The 24,298-nt window shown below is 40.0% G+C and overlaps 8 protein-coding genes across 12 annotated transcripts; 3 read left to right on the top strand and 5 right to left on the bottom strand.

Annotated features, from left to right (window-relative positions):
- Nucleotides 1-1,339: 1,339 nt before the first annotated feature.
- Nucleotides 1,340-5,364, bottom strand: LOC124197368 (coatomer subunit beta'-like). Its single transcript, XM_046592809.1, has 12 exons — nt 5,197-5,364; nt 4,967-5,125; nt 4,827-4,904; nt 4,644-4,758; nt 4,434-4,582; nt 4,108-4,364; nt 3,713-4,045; nt 3,450-3,649; nt 3,141-3,382; nt 2,937-3,079; nt 2,418-2,860; nt 1,340-2,358 (listed from the first exon to the last, which is right to left on the bottom strand). Exons 1-12 carry the CDS (start codon nt 5,197-5,199, stop codon nt 1,622-1,624), a joined length of 2,859 nt encoding a protein of 952 aa, XP_046448765.1. The 5' UTR covers nt 5,200-5,364; the 3' UTR covers nt 1,340-1,621.
- Nucleotides 5,365-6,182: 818 nt separating this feature from the next.
- On the top strand, nt 6,183-8,152 carry LOC124197376. Of its 3 annotated transcripts, none has more exons than XM_046592833.1 (5): nt 6,183-6,391; nt 6,470-6,689; nt 6,752-7,018; nt 7,084-7,338; nt 7,404-8,152. In XM_046592833.1, exons 1-5 carry the CDS (start codon nt 6,317-6,319, stop codon nt 7,769-7,771), a joined length of 1,185 nt encoding a protein of 394 aa, XP_046448789.1. In that variant the 5' UTR covers nt 6,183-6,316; the 3' UTR covers nt 7,772-8,152. The 3 variants fall into 3 exon arrangements, with proteins under 3 accessions (XP_046448789.1, XP_046448781.1, XP_046448776.1); XM_046592825.1 differs by having other exon boundaries at nt 6,184-6,391; nt 7,081-7,338; nt 7,407-8,152; XM_046592820.1 differs by having other exon boundaries at nt 6,184-6,391; nt 7,081-7,338.
- Nucleotides 8,153-9,024: 872 nt separating this feature from the next.
- Nucleotides 9,025-12,858, bottom strand: LOC124197398. Of its 3 annotated transcripts, none has more exons than XM_046592858.1 (2): nt 12,312-12,851; nt 9,025-9,664 (listed from the first exon to the last, which is right to left on the bottom strand). In XM_046592858.1, the coding sequence occupies exons 1-2, from the start codon at nt 12,764-12,766 to the stop codon at nt 9,415-9,417; spliced, it is 705 nt and encodes a 234-aa protein (XP_046448814.1). In that variant the 5' UTR covers nt 12,767-12,851; the 3' UTR covers nt 9,025-9,414. The 3 variants fall into 3 exon arrangements, with proteins under 3 accessions (XP_046448814.1, XP_046448799.1, XP_046448807.1); XM_046592843.1 differs by lacking the exon at nt 12,312-12,851 and adding an exon at nt 9,740-10,310; XM_046592851.1 differs by lacking the exon at nt 9,025-9,664 and adding an exon at nt 11,636-12,236 and having other exon boundaries at nt 12,312-12,858.
- A 316-nt stretch (nt 12,859-13,174) lies between these two features.
- On the bottom strand, nt 13,175-14,298 carry LOC124197297. The gene is made up of 2 exons (XM_046592672.1): nt 13,750-14,298; nt 13,175-13,655 (listed from the first exon to the last, which is right to left on the bottom strand). The coding sequence occupies exons 1-2, from the start codon at nt 14,238-14,240 to the stop codon at nt 13,421-13,423; spliced, it is 726 nt and encodes a 241-aa protein (XP_046448628.1). The 5' UTR covers nt 14,241-14,298; the 3' UTR covers nt 13,175-13,420.
- Nucleotides 14,299-16,283: 1,985 nt separating this feature from the next.
- Nucleotides 16,284-18,440, top strand: LOC124197283 (G2/mitotic-specific cyclin-B-like). The gene is made up of 9 exons (XM_046592664.1): nt 16,284-16,430; nt 16,547-16,713; nt 16,777-16,997; nt 17,052-17,220; nt 17,278-17,439; nt 17,497-17,751; nt 17,820-17,938; nt 18,001-18,145; nt 18,204-18,440. Exons 2-9 carry the CDS (start codon nt 16,678-16,680, stop codon nt 18,321-18,323), a joined length of 1,227 nt encoding a protein of 408 aa, XP_046448620.1. The 5' UTR covers nt 16,284-16,430; nt 16,547-16,677; the 3' UTR covers nt 18,324-18,440.
- A 603-nt stretch (nt 18,441-19,043) lies between these two features.
- Nucleotides 19,044-19,935, bottom strand: LOC124197340. The gene is made up of 2 exons (XM_046592726.1): nt 19,494-19,935; nt 19,044-19,418 (listed from the first exon to the last, which is right to left on the bottom strand). The coding sequence occupies exons 1-2, from the start codon at nt 19,868-19,870 to the stop codon at nt 19,178-19,180; spliced, it is 618 nt and encodes a 205-aa protein (XP_046448682.1). The 5' UTR covers nt 19,871-19,935; the 3' UTR covers nt 19,044-19,177.
- Nucleotides 19,936-20,638: 703 nt separating this feature from the next.
- Nucleotides 20,639-21,740, bottom strand: LOC124197347. Its single transcript, XM_046592736.1, has 2 exons — nt 21,216-21,740; nt 20,639-21,141 (listed from the first exon to the last, which is right to left on the bottom strand). The coding sequence occupies exons 1-2, from the start codon at nt 21,578-21,580 to the stop codon at nt 20,895-20,897; spliced, it is 612 nt and encodes a 203-aa protein (XP_046448692.1). The 5' UTR covers nt 21,581-21,740; the 3' UTR covers nt 20,639-20,894.
- Nucleotides 21,741-23,083: 1,343 nt separating this feature from the next.
- On the top strand, nt 23,084-24,099 carry LOC124197324. Its single transcript, XM_046592702.1, has 2 exons — nt 23,084-23,534; nt 23,610-24,099. The coding sequence occupies exons 1-2, from the start codon at nt 23,155-23,157 to the stop codon at nt 23,848-23,850; spliced, it is 621 nt and encodes a 206-aa protein (XP_046448658.1). The 5' UTR covers nt 23,084-23,154; the 3' UTR covers nt 23,851-24,099.
- The last annotated feature ends 199 nt before the right edge of the window (nt 24,100-24,298 follow it).

The following is a 24,298-nucleotide window of genomic DNA, read 5'->3' as shown; positions in this document are numbered from 1 at the left end:
GCTCATTCTTTCATTATCGTAATAACGCACCCCGATTTTATTAGTACACAAAACTTTTGTTGTGCTGCGTTTTTTTGTGTGTGTGTGTTATAGTGAAACGAGCCATGTACTAAACTAATGGAGGGAGGGAGTATTTCCGTAGTAACGTGACTCCAATGTTTAGTCAGGAACCAATTTTAACGAGGGTTAAATTGGCCGAATATAAGATTGTTTTTTTTTATTTTAGAATAACATTCGAAAAAGGAGAACCTTTCGAACTGCGATGGTGTGGATTCGACAAGGAAAAGATCAGGCCGTATCACATCACCTTTAATCGACCGAATATACTGCGATGTTAAACTCCCATGCCTCTCTCCCCCCTCCAACATTCGGTTTTGTTATTTTCGAGGGTTACCTAGTCGCCCAGCAGCTCCCAACTACCTAATGATGGCTAACAGGCTGAAAATCGTGCATTCGATGTCTGCTACTATACAAACCTATTGAGCAACACTATTTATATCTTCTCATTAGGACTATCCCGTTTAATCTCTCTCTCCCTTGTTTTTTTTCTATCCCAGTTCTATTCGAACAAGATTTTTTTACTCAAAAGAGTTTTTGTGGTACAGGGACACAGACCGACTCAGCACAAGCAGCGATTGAATTTCATTTTTAAAAAAATCCCGACAGCCCTTTTGACTGGGCTGCGACCGTGAAGCAGTTGCTGATATCACCAGTGACCTCCCAGTTTCTTAGAAAGGAGATTAGTGTTACTCCCACTGCCCTATCGTCAACTTGTAAGAGTACCCCCTTTAGCTTTAATACACGACTGTTTTTCTCCATTTTTTATTTGTTTTCATTTGGTTCGCTCCGTCTTTCTTATAACCTCGTAATCGGCACCGTGTCACGTGATGGCGTGCCAAACTCAGATTGCCACATTGGCAAAATCATATTCATCCCAAATGGTTAAGAGTTCGTTTTTGTTGTCAACATTCGATCTCGGCTACTACTGGAACTAAATCTCGACCACCCACCCAACGGCATCGGCGAGAGAACATCTCTGTCTTTCGTGAGACCGCTTACTCACATCTAAAGTAGGCCTACCGCAGCTCCTTTAAAAAGACATTACTTCTTGGCAGGTCCGCGGGGGGTTCCGATGACATCACAGCTAAACCGTCATAAATGTCCCGCTCATGTTACCTTACGCGTTTGAAAACTGTTCAGGTCGGATTACTCCACGGCATTCCAATCGTTCTGTGGTCTAAAATACAAAATGGTAAAATGTCATCACACGCATGTAATTTACTTCATGGCGAAGCGCCAAAACTAAAAGAAATTAAAATATTGACATAGGGAGACAATGAAGGATAGTACTTTTTTTATATTGAACTCAACTCATCTAGTTCAAGTATAACAAGAATGTATGTAGAATTGTTTCGTTTGTAGCGAAAGATGGAACGGCGAAACACTTCAATTCAAATTAACTGGAATATCGACATTGTCTTCCACATCAGTGTTGGAGATGTCTCACAAGACAACATTGTTCCTTCAAGAGAAAGCTGAAAACTTGAACAAAATACGGACAAAATATTTGTAAAAAAAAAATTTTTTTGAATAATAATTGGGGTGGTTCACTTCCATATTTTTAATCGTCGAGTAGATCGTCGTCCAAATTCACTTCCGACGTATCGACGTTATCGTCTAGCTCCAAATTTTCCAAGTCAAGCTCCAGATCTTGGTCAAGTTGGCTGGTGCCCTGGGCTGGTTCAGAAACTGCAGGCTGGAAATCTTCTTCGTCGTCATCTAGAAGATTTTTAGGTTGGCTGGCGGCGGCGGCGACTCCCACAGGTTCTGGTATGAGGAGCGAACCGGCGGAAGGATTCAAATTCGTTTGCTCATTGGTTTCTTCAACTTCCTTCTCCTCCTCCACAAAGGACACTTTAGCGGGCGTAACATGATGGAATTGATCGTTCTGTTCGGCTAGTCTCATCTCCTCTACTGGGTGTCTCTCCCAATTGTTGGGCAGCGAAGAGTAAGCCGAGGCCGGCAACTGTTGACGTCTCTGTTCAAGAAACTGTTCCGTCTTGAGAGCATCCATCAAGCCAGGGAAGAGATTGTCATACTGGGCAGGATCAGCCAGGCTTTGGCTAGCTTTTGCATTGACCTGGCTAAGACTGAGCTTCCAGAGCTGGACCACGCGCGAGATTTGGCTAGGCAGATAAGTGCGAGCAAAGAAGGCAGCCTCGGGAATGCGTTGGGTGTTGATCAAGATCTCAAGGCAAGCGTTCAAATCGCCACTCAGGAAGCGCGTCAAAAAGGCAACGTTGTTCATGCCAGCTCCAATTGCGTCATCGCCTAATCGCTGCACCATTTCGGCATTACCTGAACATTCAACATATTAACTATCTGAACAAAGGACGAAACAATGTAAAATGACATACCGGATGCTGTAGCCAAAAGTAGGAGTCCTCCGAAATCCTGTGCCTTGTGAAGACACTCTTGAGCCAACTCAAACTGACATTTGGTTGTGGCCAGATCAGCAAGTTGTTTCCACTTGTGCTCACTCTGAGCCTCGCAGGCTAGTTGGTAGGCCAGTTGCAATTGACCAAGCTGAAGTGACAGTTCGAAGCGATGCTCAGGATCAGCGGAGACTGCCAATGCCTGTTCTTTGAATCCCTGCTTCTCAAGAAAATGAGCCACTCGAGTGCGTTGCTCTTTGGGAACCGACGGGAGCACTCGGTCAGCTGTTTCGAAGTCTCGTCGCATAACTGCGGTTTGATATTCAAGCACCGAGAGTTGCAGGCCGTAGGAAACTACATTTAGCTCCTTGTCGCCCAAGTAAAGACTGTTGTCCTTGGGAATGTAGCCCAACAAGTACATCACTCTGGAAACAAAAGTTACACATGGGTTTAATAGTATCGGTTTGATTATTGCAAGAATGGTGAACTTTCAAGCCATACCTGTCGAGATGGGCCACTGTGACAATTTCCCCACCGACGTAATAATTTAATCGGTTGGCACTGTTGGTGTAGATAAAGCAATCGCCCACCCAAAGTCCCGTCTTAACACTTTCTTGCACTTCAGATAACATTTCGAACGCCGTCTAAACATTCAGAAAATATTTTTTAAAAATGTACTAACACTTTGTCTTTAAATAAAATCACCTCAATTCCGGCATCGTCGGTCAAGCCTTCTTTGGTTTCAAGGCTTTTGGCCACGGCATCAGCATCATAACGCAAAACAAAATAGCTGTCTTCGGTAGAAATGCAAACTAATTCACCATTTTCCGACCAATACACACCACGTGGCTGGATCTCAATCCGACGAATCAGTGTCAGATTGTCCCATTCGTAAAAAGCTAAGCTGTTGGTAGACCGGACCCCAAGCATTGCTCCACCAAAGATTCCTGTGAATGTAAAATTTTAATTAGAATCAATATTTCATTCTGTTTTCAATTACTATGCACAATATACCTTCGGCTCCCAGCTCTGGTTTGAATTGTTTCTTTTCCTTGAAGTTCTTAAAAACTTTGACCGACGTGGCACTTTCACGAACAGCATACTCGGATGAGTCCACTGCCCACACAAACTCCAAAGCTGAACCGAAAGCTTTGTTTCGCAGAGCCATAGCTGTATAGATGATGTACTCGCCGTCACCACAAACAACGACGAATCTATTATGAAACGGAATTTTATTATTTACTGGTTTCTATGCCATGAGCAGTTAGCAAACATACCTTCCGTTTGGATTGTGAGCGACAGTTTGAGGGTAAATCTCGCATGCACCCATATCCTTGATGGCAAGAGGAAGACGTTCTCCATCCTTGATCTCCGAGTCCGGCAGCGCTTTGAGATTGGCCTGCTGGATCTCTGAATGTTTGGCCCAGATAATTTTACCGCTTTGATCCATGGACATTGCAGGTTCCTCTCGGCCCAATTTAATCATGATAGATCCTTCATCGTAGCCCAAAGCGATGTTATTAGACCCAGGCAAACAACAAATGGTCCAGACACGCTCCAGCCCATAATTGAGAGTAGTCTCCAACCGGTAGGTATTTGAATGCCATACTCTACGATTTAGAGAAAATAGTATACTTGACTAAAAAATAAATAAAGAGAATAATAAATTTACCTGACTGTTCCATCTTCAGATCCAGTAAGCAGAATTGGAAGTTCGGGGTGGAAGGCAACAGAAGAAATATTCTGTGCATGCCCTTCCAAAGTTTGGACGCAGGTTTTATTCTGGTAATCCCAAATTTTAACAAGCCGATCATCTGCACCTGAAATTAAGTAAGGTTTGTCGCCGGCGTGGTAATAGTCGACGCAATTTACTCCTTTCTCGTGGCCTTCAAGAGTGAAATTCGGTGTGTTCGAGCCCAACTGCCAGACCTGAATGAGGGACCGTAATAAATTGATTTTAAGTTAAATTTCTGGCAAAATATTTTCGTAAAAACATACCTTGACTGTTCTATCAAGAGATGCAGTAGCAAATGTATTGTTATCTTTTGGATTGATGACAATCTGCATAACATAATGGGTGTGACCCTCAAAGACTTGTTGGCATGCCCAGTTCTTTTCCCAATTCCACAACTTAATTGACATATCATCTAAAATGAAGAAAGACTGTATGAACACTGAATCTGTTAGAAAAACAGATTATTTACATACCACTGCTAGTTAATAGAAAGGGTTGAGTGGGGTGCACAGCAATGCAACGAACATAGTCTGAATGAGCTTCAAATGCTGTCACACGATCAAGTGTGTTGTAGTTGAACACTCTGACCTGGAACAATTTAAAGAGGATTAAACTATATCTAATCTGAAATGGATAAGACATCAAGAAAACTATACCTGCATATCATCAGAACCACTAACAACCCAGTTTTTCCTTGGGACAAACTTGACAGCACGAACAGGCAGGTCACAAACCTACAAAAGGGCAAGTAATGGTCAAGTCATTAAGGAAGAATTCAATGAAGTACTCATTTTACCTCAAAAGATTTGATGATTTGTTGTGATTCATGGTTCCAAATATGCACATTTCCATTATACAAGGAGGCCAACATCCATGGCTCTGTTGGATGCAAGTCGACACTTTTCACGCGATCCGAACGGGCGGTAAGCCTTCTCTTGATATCTAGTTTCAGCGGCTATAAAAAATTATAACATGAAATTAGCTCAATAATTGTTATGATTTAAACAAGTAGTATTAATGTTAAACCATTTTGTTGTGAGGATTGTTGAATAGTTCTACTACGTGGCCGGTTGATCTGTCATCACTGGGGGAGGAGTGGAGCACAAATAAACATTGCCAGATAGAATCATTAGCCAAAATACTAAATTGCTTCTTTTCTATCAGCTTTTACTAATATTGTGTGACCTCGTCGGGAGTGTAATTTTCAAAACTATTATGAGCTATTTATTCTATACATTTTAAGCGTACCCTGTAATAATTCAAAATTTGTTAAACTATTTCGACAGTGGCAACATCACATCAGTTCAAAACAAACTGCCCCGCACAATTTATCAATGGAGACAGCCACGATCATTATTCGAGTCATCCGGTCGTTTGAATATCGAAACATTCGCAATGTGGTTTTAAAGAATGTACCACTTTCCCTTACAACTGAAGAGTTGAAAACTAGAATAATTCAAGAGTTGGGTGTTGCTCCGGGACTGCCACCACCTTTTCGAAAATACGAATATGACACTTTGAAGGTTATTTGAATAACATCTTACTGCTATTTTTATGTATTTGTTGTTTTTTCTATGGTTTTCTACAGATTGAGCACCATGCACATGGAGCTAAAACAAATGATCCTGTCATTAACCACGAGAATGATGAAGGTCTCATCCTTAAAGCGGAAAGGACACTCAAGGAGAGTGATGTAAGACATGAAACTGAAATTTCATTCTTCAAATATGATGATTACATGTCATACAAAAAAAATCCAGTTTTAAAGATTGGATCAAGATAATGAATTAACTGCTGAAAATTTTTGCAATTCATTTTTCTTGATTGCCTGAAACAAGCAATCCTCAGGGAATTACTTGGGGTCTTTTGATTCTTATTTTTAATTTTGATGATACAATTGTGAATAATACACCACATTTTTCCTTCATCCATATATTCTGGAATAATATGTTTCAAATTTTCAATCATCACCTAATTGTCAGATAAACACTGTTGCAAAAGTTATAGCAGACGAAATTAAGTTGCAAAGGTGAATTCAAAACTCGAAAGCGTCGGATGCTATGTTCTTGTTGGTGTTAAGAGAGTGGCCTACTTGTTGAAATAATGGATCAATAATTTCGAAACTATGAAATGACAATCCAACACGATGGACAGATTGAAAAAATGCTGGGAAGGAATTTTACAAGAAAGAGATAATTTTTGGAGTTCCTTCTTCACTAAGGTATTTTAATGTCAAATTCTCTTCAAAGAGCTATGCAGACCTGATTCTAACTCTTGCGATTTATACATACTACTCTAGTACCAAGAAGACAAAAAAGACGTGGATTTTCGATCTTATTTGGATAATAGTTCGACAAGGATTAATACTGTGCTGGAACTAGCAGCTGAAGAGAATAAAGAGTCTGCTGGGGCTTCGAAAGGCTCGGTTAAAAAAGTGATACAGCACTTTGAAGAACAGTCTAGTGAGTCATCAGAAACATATTCTAATGAAGTGGCTACTTCATTGAATGAAAACCAAGGTAAGATAACATTTTAAGAGTACAAAACAAAATTTAATATTGTGCCATATTATTATTCACAGAACAAGAAAACTTAAAATCTGATGAGCCTTCAGTAATATCAGTGAAGAAAACTGTGCCTACATTAGTTGTGAAAGCTATTCCAGCAAAGCAAAAAATTGATGCTCAATATTTGTTAACAAAGAACTCACCTAATTCAGTCAACAAATTAATTTCCGAGTCTTCAAAGAGCTCAGATTCTACAGTGTTACAGTACTTTAAAGAACAATCTAGTGAGTCATCAGAAATATATTCTAATGAAGTAGCTACTCCATTAAATGAAGAAAAAGGTGATTCTTATTCAAGTAAAAAGAAAAAAAAATGATTTTAATGTGCTCTATATTGTTCACAGAAGAACAAAAAGTTGAAAACTTAAAACCTGTCCAGCTTCCAGCAGTATTAGTGAAGAAGAGTGTGCCCAGATTTGCTCTGGAAGTTAATCCAGAGAAAGAGAATGCAAAATGCAAATCACATTCACACAAAAAATTCATTTCTGAGGCTTTAAAGGGCTCTGATTTTAAAGAGTTACAGGACTTAGAAGAACCATCTATTAGTGAGTCGTCAGAACCATATTCTCATGAAATAGCTACTCCATTAAATGGAGATCAAGGTGAAATAACATTTATTGAATATTTTTAACAATTTTTATCTTATTGTGCTGTATATTGTTCACAGAAGAAACAAAATTTGAAATTCTGAAACCTGTCGAACTTCCAGTAGTATTGAAGAAGATGAGTGTGCCTACATTTGTTCTGGAAGTTGATTCAAAGGAAGAGATGGCAAAATCCTTGTTATCAAGGAACTCACATTCATCAAAAAAATTCAAACTTTTTGAATCTTCACCGCATCCCAAAGAAAATGTTGAAGACTCTATAATTGATGATCAGCACCAATCGTTTCCTATAAACTGTAATACCAAATTTTTAAATGAAAGCATTGCGTCGACTCTCTCGGACGACGATTCATTCAAAAAATCGATTTGTCGTCGTTTAAAACCAACAAGGAAGATTGTCCCGAATCCCAAGAGATTTAAGATACTGTAACGCTTAAATTTTACGTTTTAATTGTGGACAGATATCTTACCCTAGATTTTAAATTTCACTTTCTTATTGAATATGTTTTCGAAGATTTCTTATAAATTCAGTGATACCTATTTTGTTAACGTAAATTCCGAGGCGTTCACTGGGCAATTCTCAGTTCAACAGCAGTGCCACCAGTTTTTGTTCACCACTCATTTTTCTGTATACGAAGTAGTACTCAAATATTTAGAAGATGAAAACATTCAAACTAGAAACTTAAATAATCGCACGGTCCCGTTCTGTATGGCTTACCAGATTGTATTCGAAAAAAATGTGCTTTGAAAATTTGTCTTGACCATCAGTTGCATCATATTTAAATCTTGGAATAAAATCAATGAAACTGTGCATGCGTCGATTATTCTTGAAAGAGCGTTGACCACTCCTGCGGTACATCTAGTTTTCACGGCCATAGTCGGACAATGCTCTACAAAGCTGACACTCCAACCACGCCCAAATCGAGTTGTGAATTAACTTCGTACTGCTACCATTTCTTGTCTCTCAACACATTAGTAGTGCTCGTTGAGTGCCGCCGACTGGCTATAATTTCTAATTCAAGACGGTTTCGTAATTAAATTCAGATCACCCGCGCTTCAATTTCTCCGCCCGGGAGAAGAAGCGCGCTTCGCGTGCAGCTTCTTCAATCCGCATTTCAGGGCGATAATATGCAGGATCCTTTTTTTGATTGATCGATCTAGGACAATAAGGTGAACAAGTCATGACCATCCTCCCGCTAGTCAAATATTTAACCTAAGAAGATGCCGCAATGCTTTTGTTATTTTGATCTTTCTTGGGACAGTGCCACTCGGGTGAATTTGCATTATTTCAATCTGGCGTTGCTGATGTGCTGCGCGAACAACACGAAGTATATAATTAGCTCTTCTTATTTTCTCGCTTAGTTATCCATGAAAAGAAGAATTTAAAGAATTTCTCGTCATGTCAAACCTGTAAAATTAATTGAATTAAACAATGGTACAGGCATGATGCAATTTCTTATCATTTCGTGTTTTCAATACGACAACGAAATGAATTAATGCTGCTGGAATAATTAGATATCGAATAATTATATCAGAGCTCTAATATTTGTTTTTCATTACAATCTAAAAAACGATTCAACTCTGATTTTCCAATAATAATCCGTATTAAGGTTTATAGTAGGTCATTTATAATAATTTTTTATAAAAGAGTAAACCGAAAAAATTAATCATAAGAAAAGGACGTTGGATTGCTGCACTGTTTATTGTAATATCATTACATCAGATTCTATTGGCTAGATGGAGTGTACGGCAACACATTTTAAGAAGCTGGCGGACGCCTTTAAGCAAAGGCATCCTCCTTATAGTGAAATCAGCAATAACATTAGATCACTTTGAGCTAAATTCTTTTGCCTGATGGGAAAGAATGGTCGTTCATAAGCAGAGAGCGCGGCATTTCAATCAAACCAGTCATAAGAATACATCTCGCAGTTAAGATTAAGTTAAATAAGGAAAGAAAAGCTGCCACAATGCGCCGATTGCCAAGAAGTTGGCAACGGAAACAATCGTGGTTACAGAATAATTAACGGAGGCCTGTTGTCATCACTTGAAGGGCAGCTAGGAGAACGACTAAACTTATTTGCCGTTGCCAGTGCAAGTATTGAAGCTGGTGGTGCTTCTGCATGCAGCTGTCAAAATGGCAGTGTAAGTGGTAGTCGTCGTGGTGATGCTGGTGGATGTTCCGAAGGTAACCAAGAAACGACCACCTCGGACGCCTTCGGGGGCGTTGAATCCGGGCTGAACGACGAAGGGGACCATGGCGGGAGTAGAACGAGATTGGCGTTCAGCATCTTCAACTGGGGCGACGGCGACGACTTCGGGTTCACTAAAATAATGCCAAAAGTTGATTATAATTATACCGTAGTCTTATCAAATACTGCAGAGTGCATTAAATACTTACTCAGAGCGGGTGAAGATGCTGCCGGTCTCGGATTCCTCCTCTTCGTCGTTGTAGAAAAGACCACGGGCCTTCTGGCTGGTGTTCAATCCAAGACCACGACGACGACGGCCGGATGGAGAGCAGATAGAGATGGCTCTGGCGGAAGTGGTGCAAGTGGTAGATGTGGTGATGGTGCTGGTAGATGTTGTCGTGGCCAAAGTGATGGTGACTGTTCCCAAGAAAATGCGGCCATCCTGTTTCTGAACCTGGTTTTCGAAAGAAGGAGTAGGAAGGCCGGCACGGAAGTAGCTGGATTGTTCGGGGTAAGCAGCAGCATCGTATTGTGGCATGGGAGGGTAGGCAGCAGGGTACGGAGCTGGGTAACCGTAGCCGCCGTAGCCTCCGTAGTAGGGATACTGAGGATCAGCCTCGGCGTTAGTGGCGACTGTGGCGGCCAAAACCAATAGGCAGCTGAGTGCGATATTCATGACTGGTTAGAAATGGAAAATCGAATGTTTAAACAGATGAATTGGTTGTATTGGAGCTGCTTGAATTAGCTTCAATGTTTGTGGTTTCAGCAGTCACCGCCGTCTGCTTATATACGGAAGGGGAAAGATGGCTTTATCCCGCTTGCAATCCTGCTCAAGGTCCTATCAGTCCATTTGCTCCTGGCCTGATGGAAGTTTAATTGCATATGATTGGGTTTCCCAAACTATACGGCCTTTACGGGGTATCCATTTCGGAAGCCCACGGCTCCTTCGATATAGATTCGGTATATTGTCGATGAACCCAAAATCGAATTATTTCCCCAAAGGAAAATTCATTGCATAACTATAACCGTTGAGTGTCCTCGAGACTCGGTATGCCCGAACGTAGACTTCCCTGTCGATTCATTCGAATGCCTCAGTCTACGTCCTACCTAGGCGAAATCAGTGTTGGCCTATATTACCGTTGCGTCAATTGATATTTAATCAATGTAAAACGGGATTTTTTTCCAATCTATAACGTATTTGCTTTATAGAATTGCTCTACTAAATTCCATCTAAAAAAAAATTCACAACACAATCTGCATTAAATTTAGTATTTCAGAAGCTGATTGTCGATGACTGATGTTCTATGAATGAAATTAATTAATCGGGGTCTCATAATTAAATTAATTCAAGTCTGATTTTTTTTTCAATGAAACGATAAGTCGTAAACGTGATGACGAGTGAAAGATGAAACACGTTTGGGTTCTCTCGGATTTTTCATCAGTTTATTAAATTTTTAAATTTCAAAAGCGGAAATTGTTCCCCATAAAAACAAAATTACATTTAATTTTTCTGTGACAGCGACAGTGCTATTTACCTGATGGGAATATTAAAGAAAATTGTTTTAGTCGATTAAATTAAATTCAATATTATAATACATCGCTGAACGTAGTAACGCACATCACCACCGCCTTTCACCAAAATAACCCGTGTTTGAGTCCTTGTCCATCCAAAAGCGTGTATTTGTGTAAAATATTATAGTCTTCTATTTATTCATTTCATGAAACTGTTGTAAAATCAAAACCCATTTCATTTCTAAACTCACCTTCCTATTTTTTATTTCTACAAAGTAAGTCCAAAAAGATTTGGAATCTACAATTCTTGGTGTCTGCTAACTTCTGGTAGCCTATCATGTTGCGAAATTGTGTCGATAAGTCTTACGGTCAATCCCTGAGGATCGCGGACCTTTACAGTTATTCTCATTAACGCAATGCTGCTGACAGCGTAACAAAGTACGAGCATCTATCCAAGTCGGATACTACTTCAAACATTTTTTGTTGCTTATTTGTAATTATTTCTTATTTTACAACTCCAATTTTTCTGAGAGCCATATTCGTTTACTGAAAGGTGATCAAGAATGAATAAACGATATAGCAATGTCGTACAATTCGTTGCTGTACCTTATATTTTCTTATTAAGAAATATTCTTACATATGAAGAAGCACAAACGTGTTTAAGTTCTAATGGACGCTTTCGCGCAAAAACATTCATCTCTTGTTGTTGTTGCATTCGCGGTAATCAGCTACTCTTTTGAAAAGCATTGGTTTTCTGGGTATGTATAAGAAAGTCGCCCGAAGTTTTCAATCAAATAAGTCAAATGAATACATCTCGAGGTCATAATCAAGTTAAATAATAAAGAGTTCAGATAGACTGCCACATCAAAATAATGTGAATAAAAGAAACAATCAACGTTATATAATTGAAATTGATAATCAAATTAAAGAAGACGCGAAATTTATTTGCCGGTGCCCTGGCAAGTATTGAAGCTGGTGGTGCTTCTGCATGCAGCAGTCAAAATGGCAGTGTAAGTGCTAGTCGTGGTAATGATGCTGGTGGATGTTCCAAATGCAACATAGAAACGACCACCTCGGATTCCTTCTGGGGCGTTGAAACCGGGCTGGACGACGAAAGGAACAGTAGCGGGAGTAGAGCGGGACTGGCGTTCAGCAACATCTTCAACTGGGGCGACGGCGACGACTTCGGGTTCACTAAAATAATGCCAAAAGTTGATTATAATTATACCGTAGTCTTATCAAATACTGCAGAGTGCATTAAATACTTACTCAGAGCGGGTGAAGATGCTGCCGGTCTCGGATTCCTCCTCTTCGTCGTTGTAGAAAAGACCACGGGCCTTCTGGCTGGTGTTCAATCCAAGACCACGACGACGACGGCCGGATGGAGAGCAGATGGAGATGGCTCTGGCGGAAGTGGTGCAAGTGGTAGACAGGAGGACAGTGCTGGTGGATGTCGTCGTGGCCAAGGTGACGGTGACAGTTCCGAAGAACAGACGAGTGTCTGGTGAATTCTCATTGTTCTCAATGGAGGGTTGAGGATAGCCGGCCCGGAAGTAACTTGGGTGAGGTTGGCCATAAGGAGCGGGAGGGTAAGGAAAGTGACCAGCTGGATTGCCATAACCGTAGCCGCCGTAGCCTCCATAGTAGGGATACTGAGGATCAGCCTCGGCGTATGTGGCCACTACGGCACCGAAAATGACAATTAAGCTGAGTAATAGATTCATTTTTTTTTAAATGTCTTGGTTGATCGAAGCAAACAGAAGCGTGTGAATGCAAGAGAAACCAAGATGGGAAGTGACATACAACTTGTGTTTCGCTACCGACTTTTATAGCTTGGAACTTTTTTTTATCGGAATTTCATTGGCAACATAATTACCGAGCCAATGAACGGGAAAAGTGAGCACTGGATATTAAGAAGTTGAACGACCTTTCCCATTTTGATATGCGAGTTCAAGAACAAAGACATTGACTGATTGATCCGTAATTAGGGTGTAAGCTCCGAAGGTTGCAACAACACAGAAAGTTCAACCTAAGGGCAGATGCAGCAGTAGTACCTGTGTACAACCTATGATGCGATATACTAACTATAATGAAATAATAAAAAAAAAAAACAATGAAACGAGTCTAGCATGTCTGAACATTAATTTGCTTGTATTTCTGATGGAACAAATAAAAATAAATAGGTGTGTTTCGTCAGCTTGTTCATGCCAAATTTCTAAACACACGGTAGGGTTAAATTAATATGAAATGGCCAATTGTTATTGTCTAATTGCTTACGGAGATGTATATAATATGAAGAGGGAAGTGCGGAGCAGATTAAATTGCGCAATGTAGAATCCAAAACAAACGCTTGGGTAGTTCATTCTTGTAATGAACAATTAACCAGAGACACAAGCTGGGAAGCCGCTAGTGCTGGCGCAAACAGCCGTAAGAACGGAAGTAAACGTAGCAATGGCTGTCACTGTCGAGGTGGACACGCCCCAAGAGATGAGCTGACGTCCTATTACGCGGTTTCCGGACATGGATGAGCGCAGAGAAGAGGAAGGCAGTTCCATACGAGCTTCACGGTTGATCTTAACATCCTCATTCAAAGCAGCGGGTAGCTCCGAATCCCTGTCAACCATCAAAGTATAATCAGTTGATACAAATAAACAATTATAAGGGCTTTTTAAAATATAATAATACAATAAAAAAAATGAATTCTTACGGTTTTACTGAATCAATTTTTTCGTTAAACGCGGTTGCATCATCGTCGTTGTGAAAGAGACCGCGACGTGAAGCGGAACGGCGACGGCGACCAGCCGGGGAGCAAGTGATCAAAGGCGCAGTGGTCGTGGTGCAGAATTTGGTGATTGTGTTCGTTGTCGTAGTTATAGAAGTCGAGTAAGTTAATTTGATCAACGCTCCTCCGTTGTTACCCGACAGCAAATTAAAAAAGCGGGAGTCGTGCGGAATTCCGGCGGGTACGGACGGCTGCTGCTGCTGTGGTTCTTGTTGATAAGGAAAGCCGCCGCTTCGAAAGAATTCGGATGGCTGATGCGAAGATTCCAGCTGTGCTGATGGCTGATTGTTCGCTGCATACACCGGCGACGGATACAGGTATTGCACTGGATAGCCAATCGGATGGTAGTAATGCTGCGGCTCTCCGGAAACAACAGCCAGAATTAAGAAACCAATTACCAATTCTAAACGGAACATTTTTTGGTGAGGATTTTAGACTGTCTCTGGTCGGAAGAAAGAGATTGGATTTTATGTCGCATATTTACACCCTCGACTCCCTTTTATACCAATTTTGAACCGAATCGTTCGTGTATCTTGAGAGATGGGCTCAAAATAATGTCCGAATTGACTACGTTGACGACATTGAGTGACATTTAGGGCGTTTCAACGAACCTGATTTTAACGAATCATTTTGATTTCTGCTGGTTACTATGTTATCATCTTTATGGGTTTTCTTGTCAGTCCGTCTGAAGACCCGTGAAGAGCTTCGATTGAGTGAAGTTTTCAATTTCGTCACGCGATTCAGCATCGTCGGAAGAACGAACGTCATAATTCTAAGTATAGGGCAAGTGAGTCTGCATCGATGGAAGCTATTCCGAATTGTTGATGATATTCTTTTCTTTCTTTTGTCGGAATCAGAATTATTTTGCATCTCATGCCAAAGTAATTGGATTTTCTCACGGGTCTTCAAAAAACAACAACAAACAAAGCGCTATATAGTGGCACACAAGAACACGGGAATTCAGCATTCAATTATTAGGATTCGTTTTCATATCCTAGACAATAGTCCACATGACATCGGCTAAAGCCTTTGATATGATGAAGCCGTGTTATTACGTTCACCCGACGATGACAGGTTAAGTTAATACATTTTTCATCGCGCGTCCATTCTTCAATGACATTGGCCTAAAGGGCTATACAAAAGTTCAACGTTCTTGACTCCAGCACATGAAAAAAGTCGGTTGATTCAAAATAAAGCTTAGTTCAAGCCTCGTTAGCAGTTTTTACAGATCATTCCACACACTGCCCCGCATATTACCAATTTGTTCAATCTCAATATTTCACTTCTTTCTTCTGATGCGATTCGGTGCTAGGCTATTTAAACAGGACAAATAATATTGAAAAATCAAAACATTAAATAAGAACAAGAAACGAGAAAGAAATCGGAATGCAGGTAGTAAAGATTCCAGTAAGTTTATTCACACTGCGGATGGAACGAATAATTTACGCCTTTTTTTTTTTTTAAAATTTCTTTCAGATCAATGCACCAGAAATTCAAGACAATAATCTCATTTGAGAGAAATTTGGAATTCATAAAATTCGCTCGCGGGACGAAGAATATACAGAGACACAATCCATCAGATATAGACGAAAAAGAAAGACAACCTATACTCGCAGTTCGCTGATTGCTTCAGTAGCTGATGATACCTCTTGTTCAGAACGTGGAAATCATTAAAATCCCATTGCGATATTCGGCCCACAGCGTGTAAAATGCTGTACGTTGCGTTCGTATTCGACAGACATGACGGGGTCTATATTGTTGATGTGATTGATAACTTGCGCTAGGCTCTTGCGAACCGGCCAATATTTTTTTAAAAAATAATTTAAATTTCTGTCGATATAAGAAGGTCACTCAACGGTTCAAATCTGTCTGAAATGTTTATTTTTATTTTATTTTCGCCCAAATAAAAAAAAAAAATCTTTCTTTGTTCCGCAATCAAAGCTTCCAGTTCCAGAGAACAATGAACTCGTAAAATAGAAACAGGCTCTTCGATAGAATTGTGAGTCCACTTTGTTCTGTCATGATATCTAATATGCAATATTACTGTGCCCTGGTGAGCAGCCAGAGCAACTGAGCAACTTTTTACTAACAAATTAGCTGTTACATAATAAATTAATGGAAAATAATCTGACAATTAGCATATTAAGGCTGATTGAATGTTGCTTGCAAAATCGAAATATTAGCTACCAGTCTGCCATTAGTCCAGCACAAACATTCCATAATTCACAAATAGAAAAATTATTTTCAACAGTCTGAAAATAATGCGTGCCATTGAGAAGTAACTTTTAAAAATGTATTCAGCACAAAGTTTCAAGTACGCAAGTTAAAAAATATCACATCGTTCACATTTTTAATTAAATAATGAAAAGAAAACCTATTTTCCAAAAGCGTAAACATATATCACATTTTCTCAAATGTCAACGCTGTACTACGGCAACACAGCATTTTTGAATTGAATTTTAAAATCCGTATTGTTTTCAAATGCCGCCATTGTGTCACATCGTAGTTCTCAACCCCCCGACAAATTCCTTTCAGTCCTCCCTGTCAAGTTTACCTGCTTCCAAGTTTTTTCAAGTAGAATCATTCGCAGTTGTATCCTCTGAAAGGTAAGGTCTCTTGCTTAAGTATTTAAACCGTCGTAATGAAGATTACTTTCCATCTCCATAACTTTGTCACGTAGTGTTGTAACTTATAACGTAACGTCTGTGTATTTTGGGCTTAGATTTATAGTTACATCATTCGATTTCATCTCGTGGCGTACTCCTTGTAAGACTGCTGATTGCCCGATGAGTTTTACGAATCGACGTGGATTTTATCAAATTATCAGTCAAGCCATTGAAATAGTGTAACATCATGTCTGTGACACAAGTATTCCCCTCTGCTATATCGGTAACTATCAGTGTTGTGAATTATCTGCTAAAAATTCTACATGTATGTTTAATGGGATGGCAGGTCCATGATGAAGGTGAAAATATTGCTATGCCAAGAGGCAAGAGCAGTCTGGCACCAAGTGGGAATTTTAATGTATCAGCAATTAAGCAGAGGGCTGTTCTGGGAGACATTTGCAGCAACAGATCGGCTCTTACAAATGTCGTCTCTGAAGTTGATTTTAAGAAACCTCAACATGTGCCTTCCAAATCTGTTGCAAAGAAGCAAATTCAAGAAATAGAGAAGTAAATTATTGACTGTCTATGTGTGTCCTAAATCTTAAATCAAATTTTCTCTAGTTTACCTCTTCCATCTGAAAAAGAAGTTGTCAAGCCTGCTGTAGAGGCTCAGAGACGATCATCATTTTCTTCTCAGAATTTGGAATTTGACGATATTGACACTGAAACTAATCCCCAGCTAGTTGCTGTCTATGTCAAGGACATCTACAAGTATCTGAATGAGTTGGAGGTACTTTTTTCTTTTACATTTATTTCTAAGTGTTTTACTAATATAATGTTAATGTAGGAGAAGACTGTCATCAAGTCCAATTACATGGAAATTGGTTACAAGATCAAGCCACACATGCGTACAATTTTGATTGACTGGCTGGTGGAAGTGCATATTCGTTTCAAACTGCTCCAGGAAACATTGTACTTGACTGTGGCTACCATGGATCGTTTTCTTCAAGTGAGTTGCATTGTTGTTACATTATTTCCAATTAGTGTATTTTATTTTTCTCTCAAGGTTGAGCCTTCTGTTGTGCGACATGATCTACAGCTTGTTGGCCTTACTTCCATGTTCATCGCTTCGAAATTCGAGGAGATGTACACTCCAGAGATTGACGATTTCGTTTTCATGTCGGACAAGGCCTACACCAAGAAGGAAGTTCTGCGCATGGAGTTGCGTATCCTGAAGGCATTGGACTTCAATCTTGGTCGCCCTCTTCCTCTTCATTTCTTGCGACGATACACTAAAGCTGCTACACACGTCTATGACTGGGTAAGTCGCATCGTATTTTTCGCCTCGTCGATTCACCCGATTACAATTTTGCTCTGTGAAACGATTAGGTGGACGTTCTCCATCACACTTTGTCGAAGTATTTGATGGAATTGTCGCTGCCAGAATACGAGTTCTGCCATGTTATGCCATCACAACTTGCTGCAGCCTCGTTGTGCTTGTCTCTCAAGTAAGTTTTTGTGCATATGTGTACCGCATTGCATGTTTCATGTATTGTTGTTTTACATTCAGAATTCTTGACGAACATGAAAACCCTATTGATGTTTTATGGAACGACACATTAATTTATTATTCTGGATACACTTACGAAGCTCTGGAGCCGATTGTTGAGAAATTTTGTTCTTTGATTATCAAATCAGAAACAAGCAAGCATCAGGTGAGTTGTTTATAATGTGCTGTGATGTATATTTGTTAATTGTTAAAATTTTTCGTAGGCTATTCGGAGAAAGTATCGTGTCTCGAAATTTTACCAAATCAGCGCCCTTCCACATCTCAGGTCTCCAGCTACTCATGCCTTCTTGGCCAAGATGGCGCTGAAAAACTCGAATATTTAACCCATGTTTCTTATCCTAATGATGGTTGCTAATTTTAAACGGCACTTTTTTTTCCTTTTCAAGTCATTGACCGTGACTTTGTGTTTTATTTCAAAATTATCTCGAACGTTCATGTATTTTTAATTCTCTTGCATTTGCGAAATTCTTCTCGGCTTCCACATGATATCCTAACAATTCGTATGGGTTTAGAGGCTTGTATACCGTAATACATAGATAAAAGAAATATATATTTTGCGTAACCAAAAAATGTCTACGTTTGTTTCTTTCTCTGAATTCTATCTGGGCTTTTTTTCAGTAAAAACGTGAACACTTGTAGGCTTATCCCCTGGATGTCTAGACTAGCGGAAAGAAAAGTATAGGTATGTTCAAGTTTGATGTAGAGCGCAGGACAACATCGAGTTTTCTTACGAATTTGGGGCGTTTCGTGGAAAAAGAACATGGATTTTGAACATGCAATCTCAGTTCTTTGGCATTGTAAATTATCACCGTAAATGAGTGCGTTGACTTTTGCGCTAGTGGCTAATGCGGATATGCTAAATATAATTGCATACAACACTACATACACATGAAAGTGAAAGAAAGGCTACGATATCCTACAGCACTATTTGCGATTTTAGAGTACTAGACAAGTTGATCAAACTATATTCGTGTACTCATTAAGGTAACTCTTGCATAGTATATTTAAAATTTTCCGTCGCTTCACATAAACAGACGGTATTGTTGAATTATAATTTTAATGGATATTAGTGAATGCATGAAATACGTAAATAACATACAGCACTAACAACATAGTAAATAAGCCAGTTTCGTCATTTGGGTGGGCATTTTAAAAGACAAGAACCGTCATCAAAGATTTATTTGCCGTTGGATCCGCACACCGGGAAACCAGTGGTGCTTTGACAAATGGCGGTTATTGAAGTAGTGGTTGTTGTCGTAGTAGTGGTGGTGACAGTTGAGGTTCCAAAGTACAGCAAAACGCGAGCTTGGCCGGCAGGGGCGTTGAATCCAGGCTGGACAACAAAAGGGATCGGTGCTTCTTCCTTGCGGACTTCTCGACTAGGTTCAACTTCTGATTTCACAGGCTCAATTTCCTCCCTGTCATCATATACAAATATAACAAATTGTTGGGTGCAATACTTGACAAAACATTTTAACCAGCAAATCATTTACTTGGCAGGTGATGGCAAAAAGATGCTTCCATCTTCGCTCTGTTCTTCGTTCTCATTGTAGAAGAGCCCGCGCCCTTCCTTGTTTCCGCTGAGATGGAGACCACGACGGCGTCGGCCGGAAGCGGTGCAGACGGAAAGGCCAGCAGTGGAAGTGGAGCACGTTAATGTTTTAGTCGTTGTTGTGGTGCTAGTCGTCGTCGACAGAGTCAGCGACACTGTTTTAACGAAGAAACGCTCATCATTCTCCTCGGCGGTGAAAGAAGGCTGTGGGTTGCCAATTTCCTTTCCTTGGTCGTTGTTGGGAGTCGACTGGTTCTCGGCCCAAACCAAGCAAATTACTAAGGACAAGATTAAAAGGCTTGCGAGTTGGGGCCGCATTTTGTAAATTTGTGGTTATGGCGGTTGACTGAGAACCAGCGAGATAAGAAGTATTGATTGCACATTTGTCGTTCTTTTTATACTGAACTCGCTTGGGAACCCGCCTCATTTTGCTGTGGCACTTAAACGAGTGTGAATATGAGTCGCTCAAGGGTTCACGTGTGTAATCTTCGATCCTTAAGTGATATTGCGCACAAAATAGTGTTTTTGAATATCCCCGAATATCCCCCTTTTTACTGCGGGCCATTGGTAGTCATCCTAATCAATCAAACTTCTTTAGCAGAGGTTGCGAAACCCTCTCATCTTATTACATTTTCCGTGAACATGATTTGTACTTCTATTGTGTTTGTGCATCCGATTGTGAAAGAAATTTAAAGGCAGAATATTTAAATCAGATATGTTAAGTGTGATGAGAGGTCAGTAGCCAGTAGGTTAGCTGTTTATTGCGTATAAAATACCATTAGATAGAATAGAATAATTTCTTAGCCTATCGTTGAGTGTCACACCGTACTGTTTTATTTTATCAACATATGAGTCAATTTTGGATACTTTTCGGGTTTTCCCGTTGTCTCTTCGCAGAATATTAATTCCCTTTATTTATCTCTTTTGCATATGCTGATGTTATACTTTGTCAGACTAATTTTTAAATAGGTTTTTTCCCTCACGTCACGTTAGGATAGTTGCCTATGATAGAAGCCAAAAAATTTCATTCTAAAAGTTAGCCCTGCAAGTTGTCGCTGTCATGAAAAAGATAACACATGTTTAAAATATGCTTATTCAAAGTGTATTCAGTTTTCCATGGGGGCGAGTTATCGTAACACCCAACAGGAACGACCGAGGACATAATATAACAACTTTAACAACATCGCTTTAATTAATGTAAATATTTCATGAATGAATCAAGATCATAATCATTCGGAAAGCCGTCGGAATGGGAAGTCGGATAATAACGGACGAGGAGTCGATAGAACGAGAGTCAATCTTATTCGATGAATCCTGAGAATAATTCTGCGCGCGGCGCGATTTATTTTCTGCCCTGGGATCCGCACACCTGGAATCCGGTGGTACTGATGCAGATGGCCGTCAAGGAGGCGATGGAAGTGACGGTGGAAGTCGTCGTGATGGTCGACGTACCGAAAGCCAAGTAGACACGTCCTTGGCCATGGGGAACCTCATACCCGGGTTGAACCTCGAACGGGATCGGCTCACTGGGAGTCTCTCTGCCTTCGCGAAGAGATACGACTCCAGATTCCACGGATGAACTCTCTTCCCTAATACATAAATATAAGTCAGATCCATCAAAAAATGTGTTTTATTGCAATATAAGAATGAAAAAGACATTTACTTTGGTTGAGGCAGGAAAACGTTGTTGTTGTCGTCGTGTTCTTCATCCTCGTTGTAAAAGAGTCCACGACCCTCCTTGTTTCCGCTTAAATGGAGACCACGACGGCGTCGGCCGGAAGCGGTGCAGACGGAAAGGCCGGCAGTGGAAGTGGTGCAGGTTGTGACACTGGTGGTAGTTGAGGTGATGGTCAACGTTTGAAGAGTAACCGACACAGTTTTGAAGATGAATCGACCTTCGCTGACTGGTTTGTTGTCGTCATAAGAAGGCTGTGGGCCGCCAGCTCGGAAGTTGTTCTCCGGTTGAGCCTCGGCGTAAACGCAGGCTGCTACAGCCAACATCAATATGCTGGAAATCAATAGTTTCATTTTTTATTTTTAATTAAAGAAAATGTGACGATCGACAAAAGGTGGTTGGCTAAATAAAAAAGGCTGATTGCGGAATTCAAGAGCTATCTTGCTGAGTGATTGAGTGGGTTTATATGTGGACGTGGCTTTATATACTATTATGATCGCGCGGCTCACTTTAGGTTTACCTTTTCGGGTCAGCATATGTGTTGCACTAAATAGATATAGAACGTTATGCGCTGCGGGGTTGATGATCTTTTGATTAGTTTAATGGATGGTTCATCTAGTGTACAGTGTATGTGTATGTAGGCAAGGATCTGTTGAAACAGTAGTTCAGCACCAGCATTATTGCATTCGACCCGCGTTGCCTATGGACATTTTGATTTCTGGGCTACTTTTGTATCTATCGAACCAATAACGGATGTTCTTATTTTTTAATGTGTTGATTGTCTGGTTTTCCTTATTTCTTCATCTTCTTGCAACACCGACCTTTTTGTTACAAGAAAATCAACACAATTTTGCGATGGAATTATACCCGAATGTTTCACCGGCAGTCAGTTATTTCGTCAACTCTACTGTGAAGTGTTGTTGCTAAAAAATGAATTTGAAATGAAAAGGCACAATAAATAATTTAGACAAATAACTTCAATAATAGTTAAATATCATCATAAATACCGCTGTTGCGGAATGAATACTTACAATGTGAGTAGGTGACTTACATTTATTGTATAGAATCCGTGTGGAACTGGTGAGTACTTCTGACTAAATTTCCTTACCAACCGACGTCAACTCTAGCTTGGCGATTGATCGGAAAACTGAAAACTGAAAAGCAACCAGATTGAGAAGAAATATAACGCAGAAGCAATTTGCTTTTCGCAACTGCTTGCGGGGAGACGCGAAATCTAATAAAAAAATGTCCATAAATTAAAGGGTTTCTGCATCATCAACTATTTGATCGATTAGATAGATGTTAAATGTACTGTAGCCCTCAGGCAATTCTGGAATTTTCCAGTAGCATATTATTCTTATCGAATAAGGGAAATAGAATGCGAATCCAGTCTAATCCATCTTTGATATTTCTATTAGTTTCTAAGAGATAAAGACAATAAAGCTGGACTAACAAACTACCATAACCAGAAATGTTATTATGAATTTTTCACTGACCTGAACATCGCTACTGGACATTGATGTACCAGAAGACAAGGTTATTCCGTAAAGCCAATGAGCTTGCTTGCGGACACGCAGTGAGGCATCATTTGAAATCCCTGAAAATGAAAGGGTTTCGCTCTTTCGGAACAGTTTGATTGATTATCAATGAATTAAATTGCCGGTAAAGTAAAGCAAGGATCTGGCAATATAAAGCTTGCACTACCAAGATAATTTTCCTCTCCATTTAATGTTTGATTGAAACAAAAAAAAAATAACGCTTATGTACCCTTGAGCGACTCGTACACAACGTATGATTCGATATGAGCTCTAGAAGTTGTAGAACGGTTGGGTATATAAAGGTGGCTAAAGTCTTGAACAGACACTTCTTAAAAGTCTGAGCTCTATCCGATTTATTACAAAGAAAAGGAAACCAATTAATTAAGAAAATGCAGTCTGCTTTCGCTAGTTTTTTGTTCTTTTCCTTGGTTTTCTGTGCGTCAGCTCAGTACCAGTTAGATCCTGAACACTATTACAAGGATAATGTCCAACAAAGAGAAAATCCGCATCCTTCCTTTGACGTCGAGAAGGTTGATGAACGTTTTATCAAAACGGTGTCGCTGACTCTGTCAACGACGACCATCACCTCGACTACTACTGCGATTTCCACATGCACCACTTCCACTGCTGGCCTTTCCGTCTGCACCGCTTCCGGCCGCCGTCGTCGTGGTCTTAACTTGAGCGGAAACAAGGAAGGTCGTGGGCTCTTCTACAATGAGAACGAGGAACTGGCCGAAGAAGGCAGCATCTTTTTGCCATCACCTGCCAAGTAAATGATTTGCTGCTTAAAATGTTCTGTCAAGTATTGCATCCAACAATTTGTTATATTTGTTTATGATGACAGGGAGGAAACTGAGCCTGTGAAATCAGAAGTTGAGCCTAGTCGAGAAGTCCGCAAGGAAACAGCCCCCATCCCTTTTGTTGTCCAGCCTGGATTCAACGCCCCTGCCGGCCAGGGTCGCGTTTTGCTGTACTTTGGTACCTCAACAACGACCACCACTGTTACGACAACTACTACCTCCTCGTTGACTGCAGCTTGTCGTAGCACCACCGGATACCAGGTGTGCGGATCCAACGGCAAATAAATACTATAGGTTGATCTGCTTGCGGAATCTTGCATTATTATCCCAACCCAAACGACAGCATCCGATTTTTTCTTCCAACCTTCAAACTTTGAATTTAAATTATGGATTATTTATCCTGAAAAAAAAAAATGACTTGTTCAAACCATTTATATTGTATAGTAAGTAGTTATTTCCTTGATCGTCCGTTTTGGTACCCCCCTGCGTTATAGCCAGAAATTTCAAACTGAATACACCTAAATTTTTGGTTGATATGAAATCTTGAAGCAGCAATAATAATAAAAATAATGAGATACGGTATCAATTGATTCAATTCACAATAAATAATGAAAAAGACTTAAACAAAATTCGTCTCCTGGTTACAGTGCATATCTTTGTTTAACGCTTGATGCTTATAGCCTTTGGCTTAGAAATACTTCTTATAGTGTCTTCTTAGTTCGTGCTGGGGCAT

The sequence above is a fragment of the Daphnia pulex genome, chromosome 1, assembly GCF_021134715.1.
Source record: "Daphnia pulex isolate KAP4 chromosome 1, ASM2113471v1".
Classification (NCBI taxonomy): domain Eukaryota; kingdom Metazoa; phylum Arthropoda; class Branchiopoda; order Diplostraca; family Daphniidae; genus Daphnia; species Daphnia pulex.
This window is presented reverse-complemented; position numbering and strand designations above follow the sequence as displayed.